The following is a 12,718-nucleotide window of genomic DNA, read 5'->3' as shown; positions in this document are numbered from 1 at the left end:
TCGCAGCTTGCTGGAGCGTTGTAGACGGGGATGGCGGATGGGCGCAATCCTGAGAGTGACTGTGTGTATGTTTATGCTTGTACATGCGTGTATGTGTGTGATTAATTATCCGTTCTGAATGGGACGGAGGCAGATAGAGCTCTTCATTGCTTAACCTCAGCTGTCTGAGGACGAAGACATTGCTTTGATGATAGAAGAAATCACAGGCTATTGGCCTACCCATGACATCACAAGGTTTGCAATTCTTTAACCTAGTTTATTTAGACAGTGTATGAAGATGAAGTTGACAGAGAAATCAGGAGGAACCTTGACAGGGCATGTTGCTAATTATGATGGAGTTCAAAACACTGTGTGAATCTAAGAAAAAAAGTTCTAAATGAAGTTTGAGCCTGGGGCCAGAGTGGGGTCACACTTTACCCCCTCCCTAGCAAACACAGATGATTCAACTAATTGTATTCTAAACTTATGATGATGATTAGTTGATTATTGGTGTGTTAGCTGGGGCGTGGACAAAAGTGTGACACCAATCAGGCCCACAAGGACTGCAGTTTTCCATCACTGGTCTAAATCATCAGGATGTAGGACACGGCACATTATCAGGGTTGGATAATGGCATAGCTGGAAACATCTGGGATGCTTGGGTGAAACAACATTCGCTAATTTGGTCCATGCTGTATATGTGTGACTGGTGTGGTTGTTGCCCTAATCAAACTCAGACAGCTCCTTTCTGGGGCTCGTAGTGCATGGGGGTCGGGCTGTGCATATCTAATAAATGCCTATCAATGCTGGACATGGATATTACCTTCCAAGATCCTGATCCACTGGTCTGGAGAGTGAAGGGGTAACCCTGGGGCCATGGGATCCCAGTGGAATCATCTGTCTGGGGGGATACAGGACTGATGCCAAACAGAGATTAGATACATCTGGAGGAAAACATATTCTATCACTCATACACTCCAGGAATGGATGTATACTATTACTGAGGTGTTAGCAGGTGGTCTGGTGAACCAACGTTGCCTGAAGAAATGATAAGCACCGCTGCACATTATCTACTACCACAGAGCTACATTTCATCACTGACAACACAACCTAGAGGAATAGGAGTCATTAAAATGTGGGATGAATCTGGCCTCCACAGTGTGTTTGGGTGAACCTTGACATAAAGCTTTAAAACACAAAACCAAGGCTTGACAGATCGATAGTGTGCTTGGCAAAGGAATTTTGCTTTACGAAGATCAAGATTGGGTTTTACGAAGTGCTGCTAACCCTTAATTGGTTTTTGGTTGTATTTGCACTTTCTCACCCACCATTATTCATGTTCCCGTGATGGAGAGAGAACAAAGAGTTGTGTAGAACAGTATGGGTAAACTGCAACTGGAGTCAGCTCTGAATCCGTTTCATGGGGATCTATGAAAATAACTGTAAAAATACACTTCAAGATTTTTTTCATTTTTATCATGTTTTAGGACAGACCAAGATGCAGACAGAGTCAAAGTAACAAAAGTTTATTACTCGAACAGGGGGCAGGAAAAATGACAGGTCAAGGGCAGGCAGAGGTCGGTAATCCATTGTGAATTGACAAGGTACAGAACCAGGGCCGGTAGAATGGTCAAAACCAGGAAAACTCGAAAACAGAAACTAGAAACAGACAGGAACAGGGAGGAAAACACTGGTAGGCTTGACAAACAAAACAAACTGCAACAGACAAACAAAGAACACAGGTATAAACACACTGGGGATAATGGGGAAGATGGGCGATACCTGGAAGGGAGTGCAGACAAGCACAAAGACAGGTGAAATAGCTCAGGTTGTGACAACTTTACTGAAGTACATATGCAGAATAATAGATGCTCTCCTATAATTTTCTACAGTGCATTTTAGTGACTGCACTCAACTTCTCGGTAGCACTACACCAGTTGAGAGAACACAGGTACTTACGATGAAGTTGGGTGAACTGGTCAAAGTCATTATCACAGTGTTATGTTACAAACAGATGGGTCTGGGTATTTCTATATCCCCATAGTAACTCTGGACCACTGGACCAAGAATCTGGAGTAACACAAACCTTAATTGAACTGAAACACAGATTGTAATATTCCCCCATGACTGACCCACAGCAGCTGTCAATGATGCAACATTATCTTTTTATCCACTTGTTTACAGTTAACAAGGGAGTGTGGTTAGTAGGAGTCTATCCCTGACATCATCTGGACAGTGTTTCATCATCTTCGTGATTCAATTTGGTGTCCATGTTACCCTTCCCCAGGGAGGTGTGATTGGAGTGGTGAGGCCCTTTGTTAGCCACAGTGAGGGGAAGACCGCAAGAATCAACTAACCATACAAAGCATGTCATGGGATTTGGTTTTCCCCTAAACAACCACAGTCACCAACAACAACAAACGCAACGAGTTTCTCCTTCCATGTCCTGTGAGTCATTATCCCAGGGTTTATGCTAATGTTGGCTGTTTACTCTCAAGTGCAGGTGGAAGTCATTCTCTCTATATTTAATTGCATATGGTACATGCCCTTGTACCTAAATTTATTGCTTTGATTCACTTCCCCATTTAATTCAGCTCACGGCTGATGCAGTTCTTCTTTTTTATAGCATTAGCGTCCATTTATTCTTCCAATATGGAGACATTTGCCTCAATGAATACTAATTCTGCCAGCCTCGATTCATTATAGGTTGGAGACATTCCCTCCATAAAATCTGTTGTTAATGTTCTCTGTCCCTCCCACGATTCCTTGAAAGTTCTAATATTTTATCCTGTGCTTATTGATCTGTCTGTGACATGGAATACAAACAGCCCAGTGTTGGCTCTTGACCAGAGAGATGGGCCGTCTCCTTGGCTTGGGTCATGATGTGTTGGATGCCTGTCATCTCCTAACCTGCAAGGTCCTCCTGCCAATCAAGAGGTGAATTACCTGCTGGTTTGCTGATGTGGAGGACATCCAAGTCTATGTGGTAGTCTAATGTAAATAACAAGGGTCCGTTTGGAAGCAATGGAGCCATTTGGCAAGATATTACTCAAAATAATAATGTTATGAAATACCTGATGGCTTGACTATGTTTTTATCCATGTTGTGTTTACCCAACTAAAGACAAAAGTTTCCATTAACAAAAATGCCGCAATGAGAAGGTACTGTAAGGTAACAATGAATAACTTGGGTCTTAGGATGAACCACATTGACTAAGGCATTCAATCATATCAAAAGATGAAAAGTACATAATTGAGTCTTAGGATGAACCACATTGACTGAGGCATTCAATCATAACAAAAGAAGCAAAGTACATATTTTTTTTAACCTTTATTTAACTTGGCAAGTCAGTTAAAGAACAAATTCTTATTTTCAATGACGGCCTAGGAACAGTGGGTTAACTGCCTGTTCAGGGGCAGAACGACAGATTTGTACCTTGTCACCTTCCGGTTACTAGTCCAACGCTCTAACCACTAGGCTACCCTGCCGCCCCATAAATTTGGGTCGGGTCTTAGGATGAACCACATTGACTGAGGCATTCAATCATTCCAAAAGATGCAAAAGGAAGCAAAGTACAAGAGTACAAAAGAACCATACAGTAAGCAATACATATCTGAGCACATGCTGTATGGATTCTATGCAATGAGAGAACAGTGAGAGACCATAACCATGAATCATCAGTAACACTGATGAATGTTCTCCAGTGAGAGACTGACGACCTGAGGTCACTAAATCTACTCTGTTCCACTTTGAGGATTGTCGTGTCAGTGGCTATCATTAAATGTGAAGACTGTTATTTTATCAAATCAATTATTTGTGTAATTATTATTACATGATTAAACTAGTTTACAGAGTCTCTATTTCCCGAATCGACTCTTCAGATACTTTCATATCTTATCAAAATAGTCGGTTATTAATGAATTATTATTACCTCATCAGTTCTCATTACTGAACGTTGCAAAACCCTTGGTTATCTGCACGAACCCTAGCCTAAATGTGAATCAGCGATATGCAAATTGACTTAATTATTTATTTACTAACCACCTAAATAATCACAAAAATACATAACAAACAAACAAACAGTAGATATTTGGGCTACTACATGATACAAAAAAGAGTCCCTGGCGGACGAACCCGACAAAAGGAAAGGGGTGGGGACTGAGAAAGAGCAGGAAAGACTAAAAGGATTCACGACACACAGGTGACAATTATATTCACTGAAATGCTAATCCTTTGCACGGCCGCTCATTCGAGAATAATTGCAATGTATATATTTACGCCCGTATGTCGTTGTCTTCTCTGTTGGACTCGCCTGTCCGTCTGCTGGAGGGTCAGTTCATCAGAAAGTCTCTGGTTCCCCAGAAGTCACAATGTCCTTCATGGTTGTAGCTTTCTCTGTGGATCTGGATAGTGTCTGTTGTAATGGATACGTCAGACCTACAGATAGTCGTTGCATAGAATAGATGCTTCCGCGGTTGTCGATATTCTCGTACTCGACTCGCGTAATTTCTAGCTGCCGACTAGTAATTATACATCTAGGATTTGCTCTTATTCTGTAGTGATCGATAGTCTCAGAGTTTAAACATTTACAGCCATGTAGCCAAAACTACAGCTGTATGGTCAGCTCCATATTTTATGGTATAATGATTTATAGAATTGTAACCATTCCAACGTGGGGACCCCGTCCCGGCATTCTCTGACTGTAAATTTTGTAGGAAGTGGTTATCTACTCTGTGGAAAAAAGGGCGGTTCTATGATGCCTAATGTGATGTCTGGGTTGTGGCCACTGAATAGTCAAACTTTATAGGAAAATCCATATTCTCATTTAGAAGGTTAACATCACATTACATCTTTTCACAAATAGTTTCATGTTTAATCACATACGTTTCACAATACTTGATGTAAACCTGGCAGCTGGGAAATACAGATATGTGTGTTTCCTGTCCTTCATGAGATCACCAAATGAAACACACTTAACATGACTGTCCCTTAAGTGTCCACAGACCATTCCCACATCCTCAAAAATATAAATATTGTTCAATTATTCAAACTTTTGATGTCCAAGGGTCTCTCTGTGTTCCACAGTTTACACTCCATTCTCGAACACTACAGAACACAGGGGCAGCATATTTTATGACCGACTTCCCACTCTCCCCCTGAGAGAGAGCACGCTATAGAGCAGACCCACTGTCACCTGATCCTTCAGATTGTAACAGGAGAGTTATGACAGTCCATCTCTGGTGGATTCGACCTGGAAGGATTCGACCTGGAAGGATTCTGCAAGTTGAAAACCAACATAAAAAGAACTACCATGTGATGTCCTGGTTGTGGGTCATCGTTGCAGTCCCCCTCTGGTGGTTGACCTTGGCAGGCTTTCTGAAAGCGGAGCAGTCCACCACAAGAATGGGCAGTGGATGTCCGGTTGGTGATCGCTGTCCGTACCTGTCGTCTGGTCGACCAGACTGGAATATCTGGGCAGTAATTTAGGCAGATGTTAACAATGCACTTCCTAAGTGTCAAAGGAACTGAAACAAAAAGGAATGAAAGCATAAACAAAAGATATACAAAAAATTGTTATCACACCTAAATCATCTCTTTGGGCCGTATTCTATATACGTACAAGTTCCGGGCAAAATTACCCTATCATGGCATTGTCTAAAGTCATATCTAGGGCGTTCCTAATTTGAGGTGTGTTGCTTAGGTCACTATCCTAAGTTGATAACTACATGATAAGTCTACAGCTGTAAGGCACCAGCTTCGGGCAGTCTACAGGGATGATCTATGGACCTCTGTGGAGAAACTGGTGAGTACTGTAGAGTCAAAGGCTTCAGAGTAGATTTTCTACTTTACTTAAGGCTGATATTTTGTTCGGAACCTTAAGTGATCCTAGCATAAATCTTCATTAAATGTTTTGTTGTACGTGTGTGTTTATGCTTACATAAGCGCACATGCCAGGGAAAGAACCAAGTATCCTGGTAGGTTGCAACCTGCTCAGAATGAGTCTGACGTAATCAGATCATTTCCAGGTCGATGCCTAGAGGTCAGTAAGAATTGATGTCGATCTCAAGACATATGTTAACTCTTGATACTCCCCATCCCGGATCCGGGATCGTGAATAAAGCCTCAGGCTCAGTAGCATAACGCAACGTTAACAATTTCTGAAAATCGCAAATAAAATGAAAATAATGCGCCTGCTCTCAAGCTTAGCCTTTTCTTAACAACACTGTCATCTCAGATTTTCAAAATATGCTTTTGAACCATAGCAAATCAATTATTTGTGTAAGAGTATTGCAAGCTAGCTTAGCATTTTGAGTAGCATTTAGCACGCAACATTTTCACAAAAACCAGATAACCAAATAAATAAAATAATTTACCTTTGAAGAGCTTCGGATGTTTTCAATGAGGAGACTCTCAGTTACATAGCAAATGTTCAGTTTTTCCTGAAAGAATCTTTGTGTAGGAGAAATCGCTCCGTTTTGTACCTCACATTTGGCTACCGAAACGAACCGAAAATTCAGTCACCAAAACGTCAAACCTTTTCCGAATTAACTCCATAATATCGACCGAAACATGGCAAACGTTGTTTAGAATCAATCCTCAAGGTGTTTTTTCACATATCTCTTCATTGATATGCAGTTCGTGGAAGCCTGCTTTCCCCTCAGAATCGCATGGAAAAATACTTGCAGCTGAAAATGACGCACCAATTTCGACGGAGGACACCGGGCGGACACCTGGAAAATGTAGTCTCTTATGGTCAATCTTCCAATGATATGCCTACAAATACGTCACAATGCTGCAGACACCTTGGGGAAACGACAGAAAGGGCAGGCTCATTCCTCTCGCATTCACAGCCATATAAGGAGACAATGGAAAACGGAGCCTCAAAAATCCTGCTGATTTCCTGGTTGCCGTTTCATCTTGGTTTTGCCTGTAGCTCCCGTTCTAGGGCACCCACAGACAATATCTTTGCAGTTCTGGAAAATTCAGAGTGTTTTCTTTCCAAAGCTATCAATTATATGCATAGTCGAGCATCTTTTTGTGACAAAATATCTTGTTTAAAACGGGAACGTTTTTAATCCAAAAATGAAATTGCGCCCCCAGAGTTTCAAGAGGTTAACGTGTTCACGCTACACGTTCCCCAAGGGCACCCACCCCCTCAACTCAAAAAGTGGCGCACAGAATGCAAAAATATTCTTAGAAATATTTAACCTCCACACATTAACAAGTCCAATAGCTCAAATGAAAGATAAACACCTTGTTCATCTACCCACTGGGGACTCCTTGCTGTCCCCAGTCCACCTGGCCGTGATGCTGCTCCAGTTTCAACTGTTCTGCCTTATTATTATTCGACCATGCTGGTCATTTATGAACATTTGAACATCTTGGCCATGTTCTGTTATAATCTCTACCCGGCACAGCCAGAAGAGGACTGGCCACCCCACATAGCCTGGTTCCTCTCTTGGTTCCTTCCTTGGTTTTGGCCTTTCTAGGGAGTTTTTCCTAACCACCGTGCTTCTACACCTGCATTGCTTGCTGTTTGGGGTTTTAGGCTGGGTTTCTGTACAGCACTTTGAGATATCAGCTGATGTACGAAGGGCTATATAAATAAATTTGATTTGATTTGATTTGACTTCCGTCAGTACTGTGGGTTTGTACTGAATGAGCTTGGCAAAAGCAAATTTTACTGATAAATCAATGTCAATGATAAATCAAAACTGTATAAGCTATTTGGGAATTAAACTTTGATTAACCTGACAGCCTTGTTGATCTAGGTTAAAATGGAAAAGTTTAAATTGTCTCATTTGTAGAAACCAATCACTTTGGATATTATCTAAACGATCCACCTGAAAATGTTTGTTAGACAATTTTAACTTCTTAGTTATATTGAATGAGACCGATATCCAATCAGTTTAAATTGGTTGGATAACATACAGTGTACCCCGTTTCAATAGACGTGAGCATATGGTCATGTCACATAAAACAAATTATTATTTGTAAAAATGGTATAACTCTTGATTCTTCACCACTAGGGGTCACTGATCGCAGAAAGCTGAAAACAAACCGAAGTAAAGAGAAGCTGACTTCCGTCGCCCAAAACGGTGGAATTTCAATATGACACAGAAAAAAACAAAATGGCTGCTCAACTCTAGCATCTCGTTTCAAGCATAACATAGGATCCCCTTAAACAAGGGAGTAGTTTAATCCCATACGTTTCACAATATTTAGATGTAAACGTGACAGCTGGGATGTACACTTTAAGAGATACAAATATGTGTATTTGCTGTCCTGTGTTCCACAGTTTACATTCCAATCTCGCACACTACAGAGCATAGGGGCAGCGTATTTTATGACCGACCATAAAACAGTTGACTTCCCGCTCTCCCCCTCTATGAGAGAGAGCACGCTGTAGATCGGACCCACTGTAACCTGATCCTTCAGAGTGTCACAGGAGAATTATGACAGGAGCCAAGCTGACAAGTCTGTCTTATCGTTTTTGACAGCGTCCGTGTTCCATAGTCCTTTGCCCTGTCTGTGTGCTGGGTGGAGAGGTGGAGCGGTGTCGTACTGCTAAGCAGTAGAGGTAAATTGGATGTGTCACACAGCTCTCTGGGCTCCAGATGGTGGAGTGATGCCCCCAGGACTCACAAGACCCACATGATTGGCCTCTCCTCCTCACATCCTCCACTGAGATCTGAATTATATGTGGAAAATACTATCTGCCACATATCGTTTCCCAGCATATTCACCATATGTTCCTGCCAATCCCTGTTGCAAGGCCCTCAACACCATCCCGACACACTTAGACACTCTCTCACTCTCACACCAATGCAATAACACTAACAAATACTCACACAGCTTTCTTTTTAAACATTTTTCGGTTCAAGTCAGTGGCTTTATATCGAACATTTGTCAGCAAGGCTGTTCACTTGGAAATGTAAATCCAAAACAAAAGTTAGCATGAAATTGTAGCATGACTCTTTGTGCAGGCCTAATGATACATTAATTTGGGTTGCAACACAGGGGATGGCTCTTCCCCGAAGAACACGTCCCTTACAGTTTTGAAACTGCAGTAAAAGTGCAGTAACTGCAGTATTTTGGACTACAATCTTTTTTTCAGAAGGGATGAAACACTGGTGATCTGGTGTATAATGAAAAGTAAGGCTTAGCTTTGCAAAATACAGTAAGTGGGGGACTTCTATTGCAATCTCCTACCTTTTCATTGCATCTTACTATACCTATTAAGCTGTGCTGCAGCAGACTTTAACAATACCTTGATTGACAGAGGGAAAGGTTTACATGAAGTTTGATCTCAGGGTTGGCTGCTGTCTTGCTCTCTGCTGCTGTGAGTTTCCTGTGAGTTGGTGGAAAAGTGGCGATGTGCTTAAATGTCAGCTCTACAGTCATAACTCTCTGGCCAGGCCTGAGTAAGCACTCTCCTCTGTGCCTGCCTGCTCTTTTCATTTGCAGGTCTACTGCCTGGGGCCTAGCTGGGGCATGCAGGCTATGATTTAGATTATATTTGTGCTCTAAGCTAATTGATTTAGGGTGGGCCTCCTTCCCCTATTGTCAGGCTATTCCCCTATTGTCAGGCATATAACTGGTAGATTGGCAACACTGTCCACACTGCTCTCTCTGCACTCCTATCCAGCAGCAGCCCATCCCTATAGCCGGGCCCAGTCGCCACTGCCCAGTCGCCACTTCCCAGTCGCCACTGCCCAGTCGCCACTGCCCAGTCGCCACTGCCCAGTCGCCACTTCCCAGTCGCCACTGCCCAGTCGCCACTGCCCAGTCGCCACTTCCCAGTCGCCACTGCCCAGTCGCCACTGCCCAGTCGCCACTGCCCAGTCGCCTCTGCCCAGTCGCCACTGCCCAGTCGCCACTGCCCAGTCGCCACTTCCCAGTCGCCACTGCCCAGTCGCCACTGCCCAGTCGCCACTTCCCAGTCGCCACTGCCCAGTCGCCACTGCCCAGTCGCCACTGCCCAGTCGCCACTGCCCAGTCGCCACTGCCCAGTCGCCACTTCCCAGTCGCCACTGCCCAGTCGCCACTTCCCAGTCGCCACTGCCCAGTCGCCACTGCCCAGTCGCCACTTCCCAGTCGCCACTTCCCAGTCGCCACTGCCCAGTCGCCACTGCCCAGTCGCCACTGCCCAGTCGCCACTTCCCAGTCGCCACTTCCCAGTCGCCACTGCCCAGTCGCCACTGCCCAGTCGCCACTGCCCAGTCGCCACTTCCCAGTCGCCACTTCCCAGTCGCCACTGCCCAGTCGCCACTTCCCAGTCGCCACTGCCCAGTCGCCACTTCCCAGTCGCCACTTCCCAGTCGCCACTGCCCAGTCGCCACTGCCCAGTCGCCACTGCCCAGTCGCCACTGCCCAGTCGCCACTGCCCAGTCGCCACTTCCCAGTCGCCACTGCCCAGTCGCCACTGCCCAGTCGCCACTGCCCGGCAAGAGAGTAAATGGACTTTGGTTGGAATCTGATTAGGCAGCAGTTTACTTGGTTATTGATAGAGGATCAGGAGCAGCATGGAGAGCCCATTAAACAATGCTGATCCTTAGATAACCCTTATCCAATTAGAGCTGCAGAGCACAGTCCATTTATCCATTACACTGGTGGTGGCATCATGAAAAATGCATTATGCATGTTTTTAACCAGTGTTTATACTCTGACATTGTATTAGGTTGGATAACAATAATATGTACATACGTTTTTGCTCTCTAGTTGTTCATATGGTTGATCATCTTTATGTAGTCAACTGATGGACTCACCATACAAATTACTGATCTGTTTTTACTTGCAATGGACAAATAAAGGCTAGCTTACCAAAGCTATAAGCTAGCTAGCTCACCAACAGCTCTCCTTCACCCCTGAAATGTTCAAATCAAATGTATTTATAAGGCCCTTCTTACATCCGCTGATATCTCAAAGTGCTGTACAGAAACCCAGCCTAAAACCCCAAACAGCAAGCAGAAAACTGGAGAAAACTGCTGCTCTGAAGAGGTGTCTGGCAGTTGGCACCAGCTGTAGTGCCACTGCAGTTCAAGGTGACAGTCTTTAGTTATGTACTTTAACAGAGTAATGGTCCTCTGGGGGGCCATTTGGGGAAGCACTTAAGCCGACCGGGTGATACTTGGAATGATTAGTGGGTTTTTACTCTAATTGTATTTTTGTTGTTGCTATGCTTGTGTAATATCAGTGCCTTGAGTCATCTCTTTAAAACGTTATTTACCATTTTAATGCTCTGTGGATGATATTCTCAGTGCCAAATCACTGCCATAACTTTCTCATAGATAGATAGCATAGTACTTTAATTCTTATGTCCATCCAGAATTTTGTTGCCTGCGATGACTTTGAATAGTTGGGATGTAGCTTTTCTCTTTGTTGCCATTCATTATATGGTAGCCAGGTCTAACCCATGTAGACAGAAGGCATAACTTACTATCTGCTGTAAGCTGTTAAGGAGCATTTTGGTCATAGACTTGTGTTAAGAGAATTATGTTCTCAATGTTCATAAACTGAACATCAATTAAACTACTTGGTCTGCTACCAAGAATTTGTAAGATTCTTGTTGAAATGAAACAGACAGAGGCCCGTCTACAATAGTCATCAACGTTTATTTACGAGAGCTCTGCCAATCATTACATGTACATTGGTTTATATACCTCTCATTTCATCATAACTGTCCCTCCTCCTCTAAGACAATGACAATATAGTTTACAAGTCTTCATACATTGCTTATCACATCCTGCAACATGTTACACAATCTACTGCAAGCCCAAGGTTTCTCCCCTCCCTAGGTGGGGAGACTTCCTACCCTGTTATCAGTTTCACAGTGGTCACAAGTTGTCTGACAGAGTTCCTTGCCTGCTAACAGTCCCTCTTTCTTATGGACACACATTATATATCATTATACAGAGACAGAGTAGAATTCTGTTAGTTATAGTTCTACCTTAAATGTTTACATCATTTAGTCATTATTCATAAAATTCATAACAACTTGGCGCTCCGGTACCGCTTGCCGTGCGGTAGTACGGCCCTTCCTCTGACACTGTCTATTATGTAGGTCTTGGATGGCAGGAAGCTTAGCCCCAGTGATGTACTGGCCCATACGCATTACTCTCTGTAGCGCCTTATGGTCAGATGCCGAGCAGTTGCCATACCAGGCAGTGATGCAACCGGTCAGGATGCTCTCGATGGTGCAGCTGTAGAACTTTTTGAGGATCTGGGGACCCGTGCCAAATCTTTTCAGACTCCTGATGGGGAAAAGGTGTTGTCGTGCCCTCTTCACGACTGTCTTGGTGTGTTTGGAGCATGCTAGTTTGTTGGTGATGTCGACACCAAGGAACTTGAAACTCTTGACCGGCTCCACTTCAACCCCGTCAATGTTAATGGGGTCCTGTTCGGCCCGTCTTTTCCTGTAGTCCACAATCAGCTCCTTTGTCTTGCTCACATTGAGGGAAAGGTTGTTGTCCTGGCACCACACTGCCAGGTCTCTGACCTCCTCCCTATAGGCTGCTCATTGTTGTTGGTGATCAGGCCTACCACTGTTGTCGTCAACAAACTTAATGATGGTGTTGGAGTAGTGTTTGGCCACACAGTCGTGGGTGAACAAGGAGTACAGAATGGTACTAACCACACACTCCTGAGGGGCCCCAGTGTTGAGTGTCAGTCGCAGATGTGTTGTTGCCTACTCTTACCATCTGGGGGCGGCCCGTCAGGAAGTCCAGGATCCAGTTGC

At 43.8% G+C, this 12,718-nt stretch overlaps 1 protein-coding gene across 1 annotated transcript; it reads left to right on the top strand.

Moving 5' to 3' along the window:
• The first annotated feature begins 4,263 nt into the window (after window positions 1–4,263).
• LOC135541486 (uncharacterized) lies at window positions 4,264–10,438 on the top strand. The gene is made up of 2 exons (XM_064967831.1): window positions 4,264–4,332; window positions 9,629–10,438. Exons 1-2 carry the CDS (start codon window positions 4,264–4,266, stop codon window positions 10,436–10,438), a joined length of 879 nt encoding a protein of 292 aa, XP_064823903.1.
• Window positions 10,439–12,718: the final 2,280 nt, after the last annotated feature.

The sequence above is a fragment of the Oncorhynchus masou genome, chromosome 1 (genome assembly GCF_036934945.1).
Source record: "Oncorhynchus masou masou isolate Uvic2021 chromosome 1, UVic_Omas_1.1, whole genome shotgun sequence".
In the NCBI taxonomy this organism is placed as follows: domain Eukaryota; kingdom Metazoa; phylum Chordata; class Actinopteri; order Salmoniformes; family Salmonidae; genus Oncorhynchus; species Oncorhynchus masou.
This window is presented reverse-complemented; position numbering and strand designations above follow the sequence as displayed.

What these genes read in the sequence shown, in the direction of transcription:
- LOC135541486 (XM_064967831.1), top strand. Translation starts at nt 4,264, where the DNA reads ATGTCGTTGTCTTCTCTGTTGGACTCGCCTGTCCGTCTGCTGGAGGGT. An exon ending in AGTTCATCAGAAAGTCTCTG is followed by an intron (nt 4,333 to 9,628) that starts GTTCCCCAGAAG and finishes ACTCCTATCCAG; the next exon opens with CAGCAGCCCATCCCTATAGC.